The sequence below is a fragment of the Engystomops pustulosus genome, chromosome 4 (assembly GCF_040894005.1).
Source record: "Engystomops pustulosus chromosome 4, aEngPut4.maternal, whole genome shotgun sequence".
NCBI lineage: Eukaryota > Metazoa > Chordata > Amphibia > Anura > Leptodactylidae > Engystomops > Engystomops pustulosus.
In genome coordinates this window covers 53,171,393-53,184,664 of record NC_092414.1, presented here as the reverse complement: position 1 = coordinate 53,184,664, position 13,272 = coordinate 53,171,393, and the positions used below count along the sequence as shown (strand labels likewise).

Genomic DNA, 13,272 nt, shown 5'->3' with positions numbered 1-13,272 from the left:
CTGCTGGGTCCGCTGTGGACTGTCCCCAATAGAAATTCCACAGTGGATTTGATCTGTGAGTTCCTGATATTAGGCTGGATCCATGCAATAGTGAAAATAAAAGCCAGGTGCCATTAGTCTTTTGAAAAGATGGCACAGGGCTGCACGAAATGCAATACTTTTCAAAAGACCAAAAGACCGATGCATTAAAAAGTGCATGTCCTAGTTGGAACCGTTTTTCTTGGGTCACTCATATTCTGTAGTTTCTGAAAATCTGTGACAGATTCCAGATTGATGCGAATTGTATGTTTATTATGTTTGTGTGCATCTAGCCTTTGGCTTTCTTCTCCTGTGAGTTTAGAACAGATACAGGGCTATAAGGAAAGGCGAGGTAGAATAGTTTCTCCATTCTAATTCTTTGCTCAGAATATTTTATACATATGAATGGTTCATTTACTGTATGGTCAGCAGAAAAGGCTAATCTTAATTTTAGATATTTATTATATTGCTATATGCTTAAAGCTCTAAGAAAATGATTTAGTTGGAATTTGGGGAACAGCTATTTCAATTAACATAAAATATTAGGCACTCTCATAACATACATTAGGACCCTGTGTACATTAGCATTACAATGTCATATGCTATTTTAATACTGGCAAATTGGATTAGTGGAGCACTGTCTGCATCAGCTATGCTTTCCAACCACCATGGAACGCTATAAAGAAGAACAAATTTCAGCATCCGACCTTATAGAAATCCATATACATACGTATGTGCAGAAACAAACCATATTTAAAATAAGGAAAGTTTTTTAACATATTTACTGTACACCCTCATGTGAACACCCTAGAAAAAGAGGGGGATGTTTGAAAAATATGTACATGGCCACAAATCACTAAGTACATCAAACCAAATAAAAGAAAAACGAGATGTGCTATATATATATGCAAAATAGAATAAATCTAAAACAAATGAAGAAATGAAGAAACGTGTGTGCCAAAAAATATAAACAGCTAAATATATATAATATATACAGACGGTCTCCTACTTAAAAACACCCGACTAACAGATGACCCCTAGTTAAAGATGGTCCTCTCTGAATGCTTTATTATAGTCCCAAACTGCAATGATCAGCTGTAAAGTGTCAGTAATAAATCTTTAATCCTTAAATTTTGAAACTCCACTTGTCACTGGGAAAAAATAATTGTCTGGATCTACAATCATAAAATATACAGTTTCGACTTCTACAAATTCTACTTGAGAACAAACCTATGGAACCTATCTTGTACGTTACATGGGGACTGCCTGTTTACTGTATCAATTAATTGTTAGGAACTGTAAGTTAATGTTCTATTTATATGAATCAGGTACAGGCAGTATGATATAGGGGCACATTTCTTTACAAAGTCACTCAAGTTCACTGAAAGTGCATTGTCCGTGTATAATGCTGAGTGCTGCAATTTACTAAGATTATGCGCCAGAAATCATGAATCTGTTGCTTCCCCGCACTAGTCTGGCAGAGTTCACCATCTTTTTTGTGGTGCATCTTTAACATAGGGCGTGCAAAACAATTTGATAGTTAAATATGGCGCTCGGCCAGAATCATTCGGACAATCCATAATCTCAGCGCAGACACTGAGACATACCTTTGCAAGCCGTTTTAGCCATGAAGAATCTGCACAGTTCGACAAAAGTGCACCGTGCGACCCTTTGTAAGTGTGCCCCATAATGTCTATACAAGAAGATAAGAGGTATCACAAACCAGACAAAGTGAACTAAAAATCAGACAAAATTACATTCCCCTATATAACAAAATGCTGTGAGTGGAGAAGAGTCCCCACGAGTATTGCCCATGAACTCGGGCTTCCTCATGTGAACACGCTTATAATAGCTCCTCATAATAACTAATGTGTTTGGGTAGTAGCATACTTTTATCACTATTTTTATATGTTAAATGTCTAGAACTATTGCTCTGATTTCTCATCGCTGACCACAACATCTTAGAGGTTAAATATAAGGAGGGTGCAGTAGAATTGTCATCATTGCACTTATGAAGAGATAAGTTGACATGTTGTTGATCTACAATATTCAAGTGACCCATACAGATGAATCACAGTGGGCTATCTGTTTATGACCGGCTTACCGACTGCAACTACCCCAGGTCTGGCCCTGGCTTTAAAGGGATTGTTTAAGATATAAAAATGGTTAGGCTTTTTTTCATAAATGGTATCACATTTGTTCATGGACTATCAGTGTTGTATCTTTACTGAGCATAGACTGCAAAATCCGATACAGACAACAGTGATACTTTTTTTGTCAAAAAATCCAGAACAATCCCTTTAATTGATTAATTTTAATAAGCCTCTGTGAATGAATAACACTTAAATCGCATGTTTACATTAAATAAATTATTCATTGAATATTCGGCAATAATTTGGTTTAATAGTTCAACAGTTTATGTAGCGCAGCAACTAAACAGTAATCGGTTTGGAAAATATTTTCTTGACAGGAAACTAATGACCGTTTTGAAGAAATATTTAGATATTTCCAGCAGAGGAGAGCAGTGTGAGCCAATTCTGAGGACTTTGAAAGCGTTGGAATATGTGTTCAAGTTCATTGTGCGGTCGAGGACATTATTTTCACAGTAAGCATCTTTTTTTGAAGTACCTTGTAATTGATTAGTACTGCTATACCACTGAGATGTAGTATTACTGCTACAAGACTTGCACAATTTATAGCTCTGTAATGATCTTGTTCTACTCTAGGATGCTAATGGGAAACTAGAGGGTGTAGACAAAGTTTGTCCCCATTTCTTTGTGAAATTCTGTTTCACAGTGTAAACATCTAACATCATGGGGTTCTCAGAATACATTTTCTAAACTTGTTTTGCCTGAACATCTGACCATCTAACATTTTATCTTTTTTTACTATAATAGGCTTATTGAATTACTTTGGAACAAATAATGACACATTCAGGCAGCACAGGGGCTTAAAAAAAAAGTCACATCCAAGTCAAGTTACCATTATTTAGATAGAGCCGTAAGCAACAACGTTCCTCAAATGTCGGCAGTCGGAACGTTCCCAGTGTGGTGAGGCATGGAGCCCCACATCGCAGGCACAGCACCATGAACTGCCCAATAGAAGGCTATGGGGCTTTGAATTAGTAGTAGTTTATGTGGCTAGCTCATGGCCAACACATTCATTTGTGTGCGTGAGACTTAAATCAAACATATACATATTCTCTAAAATTTGCATTTATACATAAGTTCATAAAGAATACTGCATCTGAACATCTGATCTATTGTGTTAATGTCTTCATGAAAGGTTTGACATTAAAGGATTTTGATATTGTTGATCTATTGTTTTGATGACCCTATGAAAGCCTGCCAATCAGTTGCTGTTTGATACCGACAACTCATCCATAGGAAATATTTCAGAACGACAGAATTAAAAAATATTGCACTTTCACTATTATGTATATCATTCTTTATTTAAGGTTACAAAAATTACAAACAGAGTGTGGGACACGCAGGTCCATCATAGTAAGTTAAAAAAAAGTAATATATCTCAAAAAGCATATAAACTATCAATTTGAAGGCACTCAAACATAGAGACATGATATGTGATATCACATGGTAAAGAAAAAAGTAAAGGGAAAAACGGGGAGCACATATCAAGTCAAGTAACATTAGATTTCTTAGTAAAATAAAGCCAGCAGGGGACAGAAGGAGGTTCATTTGAGAGGCACACTCTTCCGTCAAGTGTGCTCTGGCTAGAGGGACGACTGATAAAAGTCATTCAACCCGACGGTATAAACAGAAGGACAGAAGTGAGCTAGGAATAAGTTAAAGATGCAGGAGATTGTTTAAATGTCATCCACCTGCCCCAAATCATGGAGTGGGCCACACCGTTTTATGGGAATGTGCTGTAATCTGTGCAAAAGCATTGCTCTCTGAACCAGTCAGTTATCCGAGGATACACCGAAGGGTGTGTGCTGGTATTAGCACATATCCCATTAAGGACGCTTGGCTTTGGTAACTGAGATAGGGAGCAGAGACAACAGGAGAACAGCAGAATCATTCTCCAGACTATGGCCTGTCCAGTCTGCTAACATTTTATGTACTTGGGACCATATCGGCTGTAATATTGGGCAGCACCAGCATCTGAAATAGCAATATTTTTTGATGGATCATTGCCCATGTCCATTGTATTAACAGACCATGCAACCGATCCACTAAAAAGTATATAGACCAATGAAATTTATGACGAACGGTGAAAAAACAAATGCCATACTACTGCAAATCAGCCCTAAACAACTGACATGTGCCCATGTGTAACGTTTAGGTAGTCGGACTGCCCACGAGACTCAAGAACACAGAGTGAACATTTATTCAAATTAAAAATCACAATTGTACAGGATATTAGACATACTGGACCGTTGAGTTCTCCTGCTGTTTGACATGGCGTCATGAGAAAGGACCACACTCTGAAAGTGACAGAAGCCGCCAAAGGCTTGTCCAATAATATTTAGGCAAAAATGGTGTAGCTTGTGGTTGTCTAACCAGGCACCACAGAGCGGGACTTTATTTTGTTAATATTTTTTCAATGTTACATTTTAAAAATCATATTTTCTGTTTATTAGAAAATGCAAATTTGCACAAATGTGACATTATAAAGAAGTAAACAACCGAGGTTCATTTCAGGCATCCACCGTAATTGCTATCAAACTAATCTCATTCAAAGATAATAAGCAGAAACACCTAAATTGTTTAGTGCTGAACAGCCATCTGCCGTTCCAATAATTGAATCCTTAGCTATGAGAATTTTTTCTTCCCATCCTGTGCAGTCATTTTAAAAACTGCAGACACTTGCAAGAGTGTTTTCATGTACAATTAAAATAAGACAATCCCAAATCGATAAGCTATGTGAAGGTTGTAAAGAGGAGATAGTTGTCACATATAAAGTACTGAACATGAAAATGGGCACAACATTCCATTGAACTTCTTTTACTATGTTGTGCACTTATGTTACACACACATATATACACTCACCGGCCACTTTATTAGGTACACCTGTCCAACTGCTTGTTAACACTTAATTTCTAATCAGCCAATCACATGGCGGCAACTCAGTGCATTTAGGCATGTAGACATGGTCAAGACAATCTTCTGCAGTTCAAACTGAGCATCAGTATGGGAAAGAAAGGTGATTTGAGTGCCTTTGAACGTGGCATGGTTGTTGCTGCCAGAAGGGCTGGTCTGAGTATTTCAGAAACTGCTCATCTACTGGGATTCTCATGCACAACCATCTCTAGGGTTTACAGAGAATGGTCCGAAAAAGAAAAAACATCCAGTGAGCGGCAGTTCTGTGGGCGGAAATGCCTTGTTGATGCCAGAGGTCAGAGGAGAATGGGCAGACTGGTTCGAGCTGATAGAAAGGCAACAGTGACTCAAAATCGCCACCCGTTACAACCAAGGTAGGCAGAAGAGCATCTCTGAATGCACAGTACGTCGAACTTTGAGGCAGATGGGCTACAGCAGCAGAAGACCACACCGGGTGCCACTCCTTTCAGCTAAGAACAGGAAACTGAGGCTACAGTTTGCACAAGCTCATCGAAATTGGACATCAGAAGATTGGAAAGACGTTGCCTGGTCTGATGAGTCTCGATTTCTGCTGCGACATTCGGATGGTAGGGTCAGAATTTGGCGTCAACAACATGAAAGCATGGATCCATCCTGCCTTGTATCAACGGTTCAGGCTGGTGGTGGTGGTGTCATGGTGTGGGAAATATTTTTTTGGCACTCTTTGGGCCCCTTGGTACCAATTGAGCATCGTTGCAATGCCACAGCCTACCTGAGTATTGTTGCTGACCATGTCCATCCCTTTATGACCACAATGTACCCAACATCTGATGGCTACTTTCAGCAGGGTAATGCGCCATGTCATAAAGCTGGAATCATCTCAGACTGGTTTCTTGAACATGACAATGAGTTCACTGTACTCAAATGGCCTCCACAGTCACCATATCTAAATCACAGAGAGCATCTTTGGGATGTGGTGGAACGGGAGATTCGCATCATGGATGTGCAGTCGACAAATCTGCGGCAACTGTGTGATGCCATCATGTCAATATGGATCAAAATCTCTGAGGAATGCTTCCAGCACCTTGTTGAATCTATGCCATGAAGCATAGGCAGTTCTGAAGGCAAAAGGGGATCCAACCCGTTACTAGCATGGTGTACCTAATAAAGTGGCCGGTAAGTGTATATATATATATAATTAGTGCTACACAATTGTTGTGGCTAGTTAAATAGAACAAAGTCTGAACATTCTAACTTAGATTTAGGGGATCTTGGTTTTTTTCAAGACGAAATTTAGTTTTTAATGATTTGGGGTTTCCTATGGCTTACTTATAAACTTTCCTTTTTGTACAATATATTTTAAAACGAATGCAAATCTCACTTTGTACTTTTTTATTACAAATGTCCTGCATTTATCTCGGGAAACCTAAATAAAACATAAAAACTTTTTTCTCTGGATCAATGCGCATACATATATACCAAATTCATTATTTTATTTTTAATAAAAATAACCTTATGCATAACAAACTCCTTTTTAGAGAAAAAGAAAACTTTATGTACGATCTTCCAAGCAAAATAACCATTTGTACGCACTTCATTTTTTCCATTTGGTCATTGTTTTTCCTCTATTTGTTTTTTAAACATTTTTTGCTGTATGGGATAAATGTTATTATATTTATAATAATTATAGTCTGGGTTGGTACAGGTGTGGAGGTACAAAACATGTGTGATATTGGGAGATTTTTGTGTGTTATTAACAATACATATACACAAAAACTCAAGTGCAAGATACAGTATGACAATATTGTGTCAAAAATATTTGTTAAAAACAGCAAACATGCATATCAAAAGGTCAAGGGTAAACCATTATATGCATGATAGGATATACCATACCATGCCACTGGGATAATCCAGCGGCCAAGTGGATTACCTGCACAAGCCAGGCTGCCCAGCGTCCACATGTTGTAGCATTCTCAGTAGTTTCATTTTACAAAGAGCTCTTAAGTTCTACTTGGTCCATTGACTTTATATTTTGGAAGAAAACTAAGGCAGCAATGATGGCATTCATAAATGAATTGAACAGCTCAGATTAGATATGGTAAAACTCCATTTTCCTATAACAGAATGCAGTGATTTGCTTCTGGCCCATTGATTTAGCCTCGAAAATACAAAGAATGACGCACAATTACAACTCAATTTCATACTCTAACAGGCATCTATGTAAAAAAATATGTAAAGTAAAGACTTAAATCTGTTACAGTTACGAGGGCAGAGCATAAAATGCTTGGATTATGATATTGCTAGACCAGGCTGTGCAGAAAGTGAAAAGCAGAAGCTTCAAACTTGTAAGTGCCCTGTTTTCCCCATTGTGAGATATGTTGATGGATGCTCATTTATGCAGCATTCAATTCATTTACTCCTGTTCACACTTTTTGAGATCATCCTTACATTGCTGCCCAGCTGACACTACTTCAAGTTTAGCAATTTCTTCCCTTTTCGTGGAAGATGTTTAGGTTTCATGGTTAAAATATTGATCAAGGTACGGTAATTATTGGCAGAAAATAGGGATGTATTTTGAGCTGCAAAGGAACTAACATTGCCACAAAAGTATTTTGTGTTACTTGGCTGAAACACACATTATTTACTTGGGCAAACCTGTGCCTGATGTGACACCTAGAACAATACTTGGTCAGTAAACAAAAGTAAACAAAATCCATACGAAGGCCTCATGTAGATGAATGTGAAATGGAGACGTGTGATAGCCATTTTTTCAGCGGCTATCACATATTCCTATTTACTGCTATGGGCACTTGCACACGGCCAAGGATTCCACAAACCTGTTCATCAGCCAACTGCCAGAGTTGCATAAGGTACAGCAGGCTTTATTCCTGCCCGAGTTCGTAGCTCCTTGAGTCGTTTTCTACTGTCATCGTTGCATGAGCCGATGACAGTCAGATCCAAAACAACGGTCCGAGTTACCAAGACCTGAGGGAAGGAAGCCTAATGCTGTAGGCTTAAAAATTTAGGGGTCTAAAAAAAGTGGTCTTTATAGGCAACACTATATTCTACTATGCTGACAGGGAACCTTTCTATGAATGTTGCATAAAAAGTGACTTTTTCTCTTAACACTTCAAAATCTCTCTGGATCTCTGGAGTTATTGAACAGCTTAGCATTAGCATCAACCCCATTTTCTGTCAACCTTATTGTGGCAAATACTATAGCATGGGATTTTTAAACCTCTATGTTACTCTGTGTCAAAGATGGATTTAACTTTTTTTATTACGAATAATGTTTATTTATAACTGAAATGACGCATGCTGAATCACTCATAGCATGCTACATACCAAATGGCTTACAGCGAGGTTCTTCAAGTTACCTTGAGGTGTCCATCATTTTGATGGAAAAATAAAAAGTAAAGAGTAAAGCATCTGAAGCAGATGTGAATAAGATATTACAATTCTGTCTTACAGTATTAGGCACAATAATATTAAAAATAAAATTCAGATTGTAAGAACTTGCGTATGGCTAGAATGTTGCATGGTGTCCTCTGGACCTTGGTTTTGCAATCTTAGAAATGCAATAGCCTAATACATATTAACAGTTCAGAGTTTTCTTGCCAGCTTGTATACTATTAGATTTTTTTCAATTTGAAATATGGATTTTGGCTGCTTTGAGGAAAGCTTTCAACTGCATTGACAGTCCATCTAAGGGTTGTGATGAGCAAAGACAAGGCAAAGTGCCCTTTAGTTTATGATATGCAGAAAATGTATAAAAGCCATTTAGCAAACTACAAAAACAAATTATTAGCAGATAATTAAGTAAATTAATATAGTTCACCTTCAGAATCTGGTAATTCTTCAGTTTTTATTGCAGAACTTTAGAAATAAATGGTCTGTATGTTTTTTCAACAATGTTTTTTTAAGGATTCAATTATAAATGTTATTGATGCATACAGGAACATAATCAATTCTTTCCTTTATGTTGTCACACAGTAGTTAACAGTTGTGGTGAACATAATTGGCTACACATGAATACACCATTATATCCCCTGACACAAAAAAAAGTTATACTGTTTATATTTATATACCTAATTTTACTACAAAAAAACTGGAAAACCTATTCACCCAAGCCTAGAGTGGGAAATATTATATGTATATAACTATTCAGATACCTGCCCCCCCAGTATATAGCCAGCTTGCCCTCAGTATATAGCTATTCAGCCCCTTGTATATAGCTAGCCAGCCTCATGCCCCAGTTTATAGCCAACCAGCCTATGTCCACGCTCCCGCGACCCATGTCTGTGACCCCTCTCTGTGTCCCAGCGCCCCTCAGCTGTAACTTGCCCATCCCCGCTCCTTTCTCCTGTCCATCGGCTATGCGCGCTTGCCCATCTCCTAGGGCAGTGATGGCTAACCTATGGCACTGGTGCCAGAGGTGGCACTCAGAGCCCTTTCTGTGGGCACTCAGGCCATCACCTGAGATGACTCCAGGTATCATCCTACAGTCCCAAACAGCCCAGGACTTGCTGTGCACAGAGCTATATTAAAGTGACAGCTCAACCTGGGACTATTTTCTGCTTTATTGGTGTCCTCAGGTGCTGGTATCAATGAAAACTGTGACAGAGAAGGGAGTATAAATCACAAATTAAATTTCTGTGTTGGCACTTTGCGATAAATAAGTGGGTCTTTGCTGTAGTTTGGGCACTCGGCCTCTAAAAGGTTCACCATCAGTGTCCTAGGGCATGCACACGTCGGCTTCAGAACATTTAAAGGGCCAGCATGCTGTTAATTGGTGCTGGCCATTTCCCTTAATCCCTTATTAACAAGTCTCTTCCTACACTCCCTTTTGCCCGATCTTTGTGTCTCACATCCTTAGAAAAGCTTGTTGTATGTAGATATTCAACTTTTGTCAGGGACCTTCTGGTCCCTCATCCAGGGTAGATACTCTCTGGCCCATGCAAGCTAGTGAAACCTGTGGTCAGGTAGCCTTGCAGATCATCCAGAATGCATATCATGTTGATGTGAATGGTTTTAAACTCTTACATGACATTTGAATGCCTCTCACCCCGCTTTAATATGCCTAGTTTTGTGTGGTATTCATCATCTAGTTTCATAGGGCATTGTTCACTTTAAAGCGGTAAATCAGTGTGGAATATGTCCACTTTCAGTGTATCTTCCCATTTCTCTATATTGCTGTTGCAATCTGTTTTCACTATATCACTCTGAGCTCTGTGTCCACTTCTGTTGATAATCACCGTGCTAAAGAAAAATAAGTTTTTAAGTTGTGCAAAAAATTAATGAAACATTAAACAGATGGATTTGTGCATTCAAAATTTAAAAATGGTCACATTACGATCACCTGTAAAGGTTAGAGCAAATTTTGGGATGCAGTTAAGTTCACTTTAAGCATATAATATACAATGTTAATATGTAGTACTTACCTTTTATTTAGAATCTAAAAACTAGCCTTTCTCCTGCAAAAATAGAAAAAAAAATCTTGCAGCATCTTGACACTAAGTACCACAGGTCTAACCTAAACACATGATAATGGAATGTTTTGAGAACAATAAACATACAAATGATCAATGAACATGAAAATAAATATCTCATGTATGTCTGAATTTGAAACGATACTCAAAATCAAATACTGTAAAATCCATTTTTATTGGAAATGCCTCAAAACAAGGAAATGAAGCCCAGTAGTGTTCGTGGTCTCTACGTGCCAGTATGACCTCTATACTCCTGATGAAGTGGCGTATGTTCTCTTGTGGGTTCTCCTCCCATACATGGATTAAAGCATCAATTTACTCCTGGGAAAATGTGAGTTGGTAGATGATGTCCCGTATCTGCTCAATTCGATCCAGCTCTAGGAAACAGGTGCATAGTATTAATGCCTTCATCATGCAGAAACGGATTACACACAATGGGGCAAATTTACTTACCTGGTCCAGTCGCGATTACTGTTTCAGACAGTCCGACGAGGATGAAGTCCAGCGCGATTCATGAAGATTGTGCGCCCGAGTTCCTGCATCCGTCGCTTCCCCGCCGAGGTCTGCCGGAGTTCACCTTCTTCTTCCCGATGCTAGTAAGTGCTTGCGACACAGTAAGTGTTTGCGACACAATTCTAAATGTTAAATCTTGTGCGTTGTCCGAATCCATCGGGTTGTCCGACAGCCACACCCCCCCCATTTCTGTGGCGTGCAAGCTGGCGCTGATGCGCCCAAATCCGATTGCATGCACCAAAAACCCAGGGCAATTCGGCACAAAACGGAAATCGTCGGGAAACCCGACGAAATTGCGCTCCGTGGACCCTTAGTAAATGAATGTGTCATTGTCCTGCATCAGAAGAAACCCAGGGTTCTCTGCACCTGCATATGGTCTCACAATTAGCCTTAGGATCTTAGAATAGTACATAGAGGGCTGTGTGGCAATCCAAAGAAATGTCTCCCCACACCATTACAAAACCAGTCACACTGGAGTATCTTGCATACAGCAGAAAGTTCTCCACAGCGTCTTCAGACGCTCAAAACAGAATACAAATGATAAAGGTAGTTACTGCAAAAATACAAGTTACAATACAAATTAATGGCACAATAGTTCAATAGAAAACATTCCATTGTGTTATACAGTCTAATGATACATTATACATATTTTTTTCTAAATGTCATTAGGGCTGTATTTGTACCCATTCAGATACGACAACATTCTGTAGGAAATGTTTTTTACTAAAACTTGGTTCAGAGATTTTGCACGTTAATTAAAGAAATATATATTGGTGAAATTTGATTGACATTCCCAGTTTGTCCACTATATTAGGGTATTTATTTTTTGTTTTCTGCAACGATTCATCTACTGCAGAAAATTGAACATTATTTCTCATCATAAATCTAGCTTCCCCAGGTTTGAGATAAAATTGCTTCTTGTCAGGATTCCATCTTATTTTATAAGTGTTGTGTGCATTGGGGTTGTGAACATTTGTGTGCGCTGAAAAACAAGGCAACAACACCATATGTGGTCCTTTTTGGACAAGTAGTAGAAATACATGCCAAATGTCCATGTTAATTCTGAAAATAACACAAAGCAAATATCAAATTCTACATGTTTTAATGATGAAACAATTCCTGTATGTTATGCTGGTGGATTTAACTGGCCCTTATTGTATTGATTCCTATTGTCACAAATAAATAGTCAATGTTAGCCTCTTGATGGGTGTCTTGGGGGTTTGATTACTGATACAAAATTATATCTACAGCTGTAGGGGAGGAGATATAATTTATATGGGATAATATTTGGGAAAATATATATATTTTTTATATACACAAGCGTCTTGTTTTCCAGCTTTTTCAGGAACAGAATCATTTTCATTTCAGGTGCATTTGACTTGGATGTAATATGTAGATAAAATAGTAATTGCAATGATTTTAGTCATTATAATAGAATATATGTTATATGGATTTGTTTTCTGTATCCATTGTGTGAAACCTGCACTTTAAAGGGAACGTATCACCAGGTTTTACCCAACTTAACTACTTGTCCTTTGTTTATGTGAAATCTCACCTGTTTACTTATATAAGATTTCCCCCAAAGTCTGGAAAATAAGACTCTCCTCATCCCATTTTCACATGATATGAATTAAGTGGAGAGAATGCAGGGGGCAATTCAGAACCCCCCTATTTTCGGTTCTTTAGTACCTAGAAACAAGCTTTATGTGTCATATTAAAGATAAACATCTCATCTTTTAGATACCATCAACCTTATGATTCTGTGAGGCAAAAACTGGATTTTTATTTGCAGCTTCATGTCCAACTATGTCTATAGCTGCCTCTATTTCCAGTTGTTTAGATTACAAAGCCATAAGCCTGATGCGATCTGAAATATGACACAAAAAGCATGCTTCTAGGTACTACAGAACCAAAGATAGGGGCTTCTGAATTGACATTATCCCTGCAACTACTAAACTTGACAGTATATGAAAGATAAGATCCTTATCTTTAATATGCCCCTTGTTTCTCGGTGTTATAGAACAGAAGTTAAGGGCTTCTGAATTGACACTATCCATGCAATCACTAAACTTGACTCATCTCTTGTGAAAATTAGGTGAGAGCAGTCATATTTGCCTGACTTTGGGGGATCATTTTTTTTAATAGGAAAACTTGTGAGATTTGACATAACAATGGGAGTTCTATAAATGACATTTCATACCCTACTTGAG

General features: G+C 38.1%; 1 protein-coding gene across 2 annotated transcripts in view; it reads left to right on the top strand.

The window, feature by feature from the left end:
* The window catches only part of DOCK2 (dedicator of cytokinesis 2), a 471,688-nt gene that overhangs the window by 144,492 nt on the left and 313,924 nt on the right, over nt 1–13,272 (top strand). For both annotated transcript variants that reach the window (XM_072145916.1, XM_072145917.1), the window contains exon 22: nt 2,489–2,623. In XM_072145916.1, the coding sequence (XP_072002017.1) occupies nt 2,489–2,623 (135 nt within the window). The remainder of the gene's footprint in view (nt 1–2,488; nt 2,624–13,272) is intronic.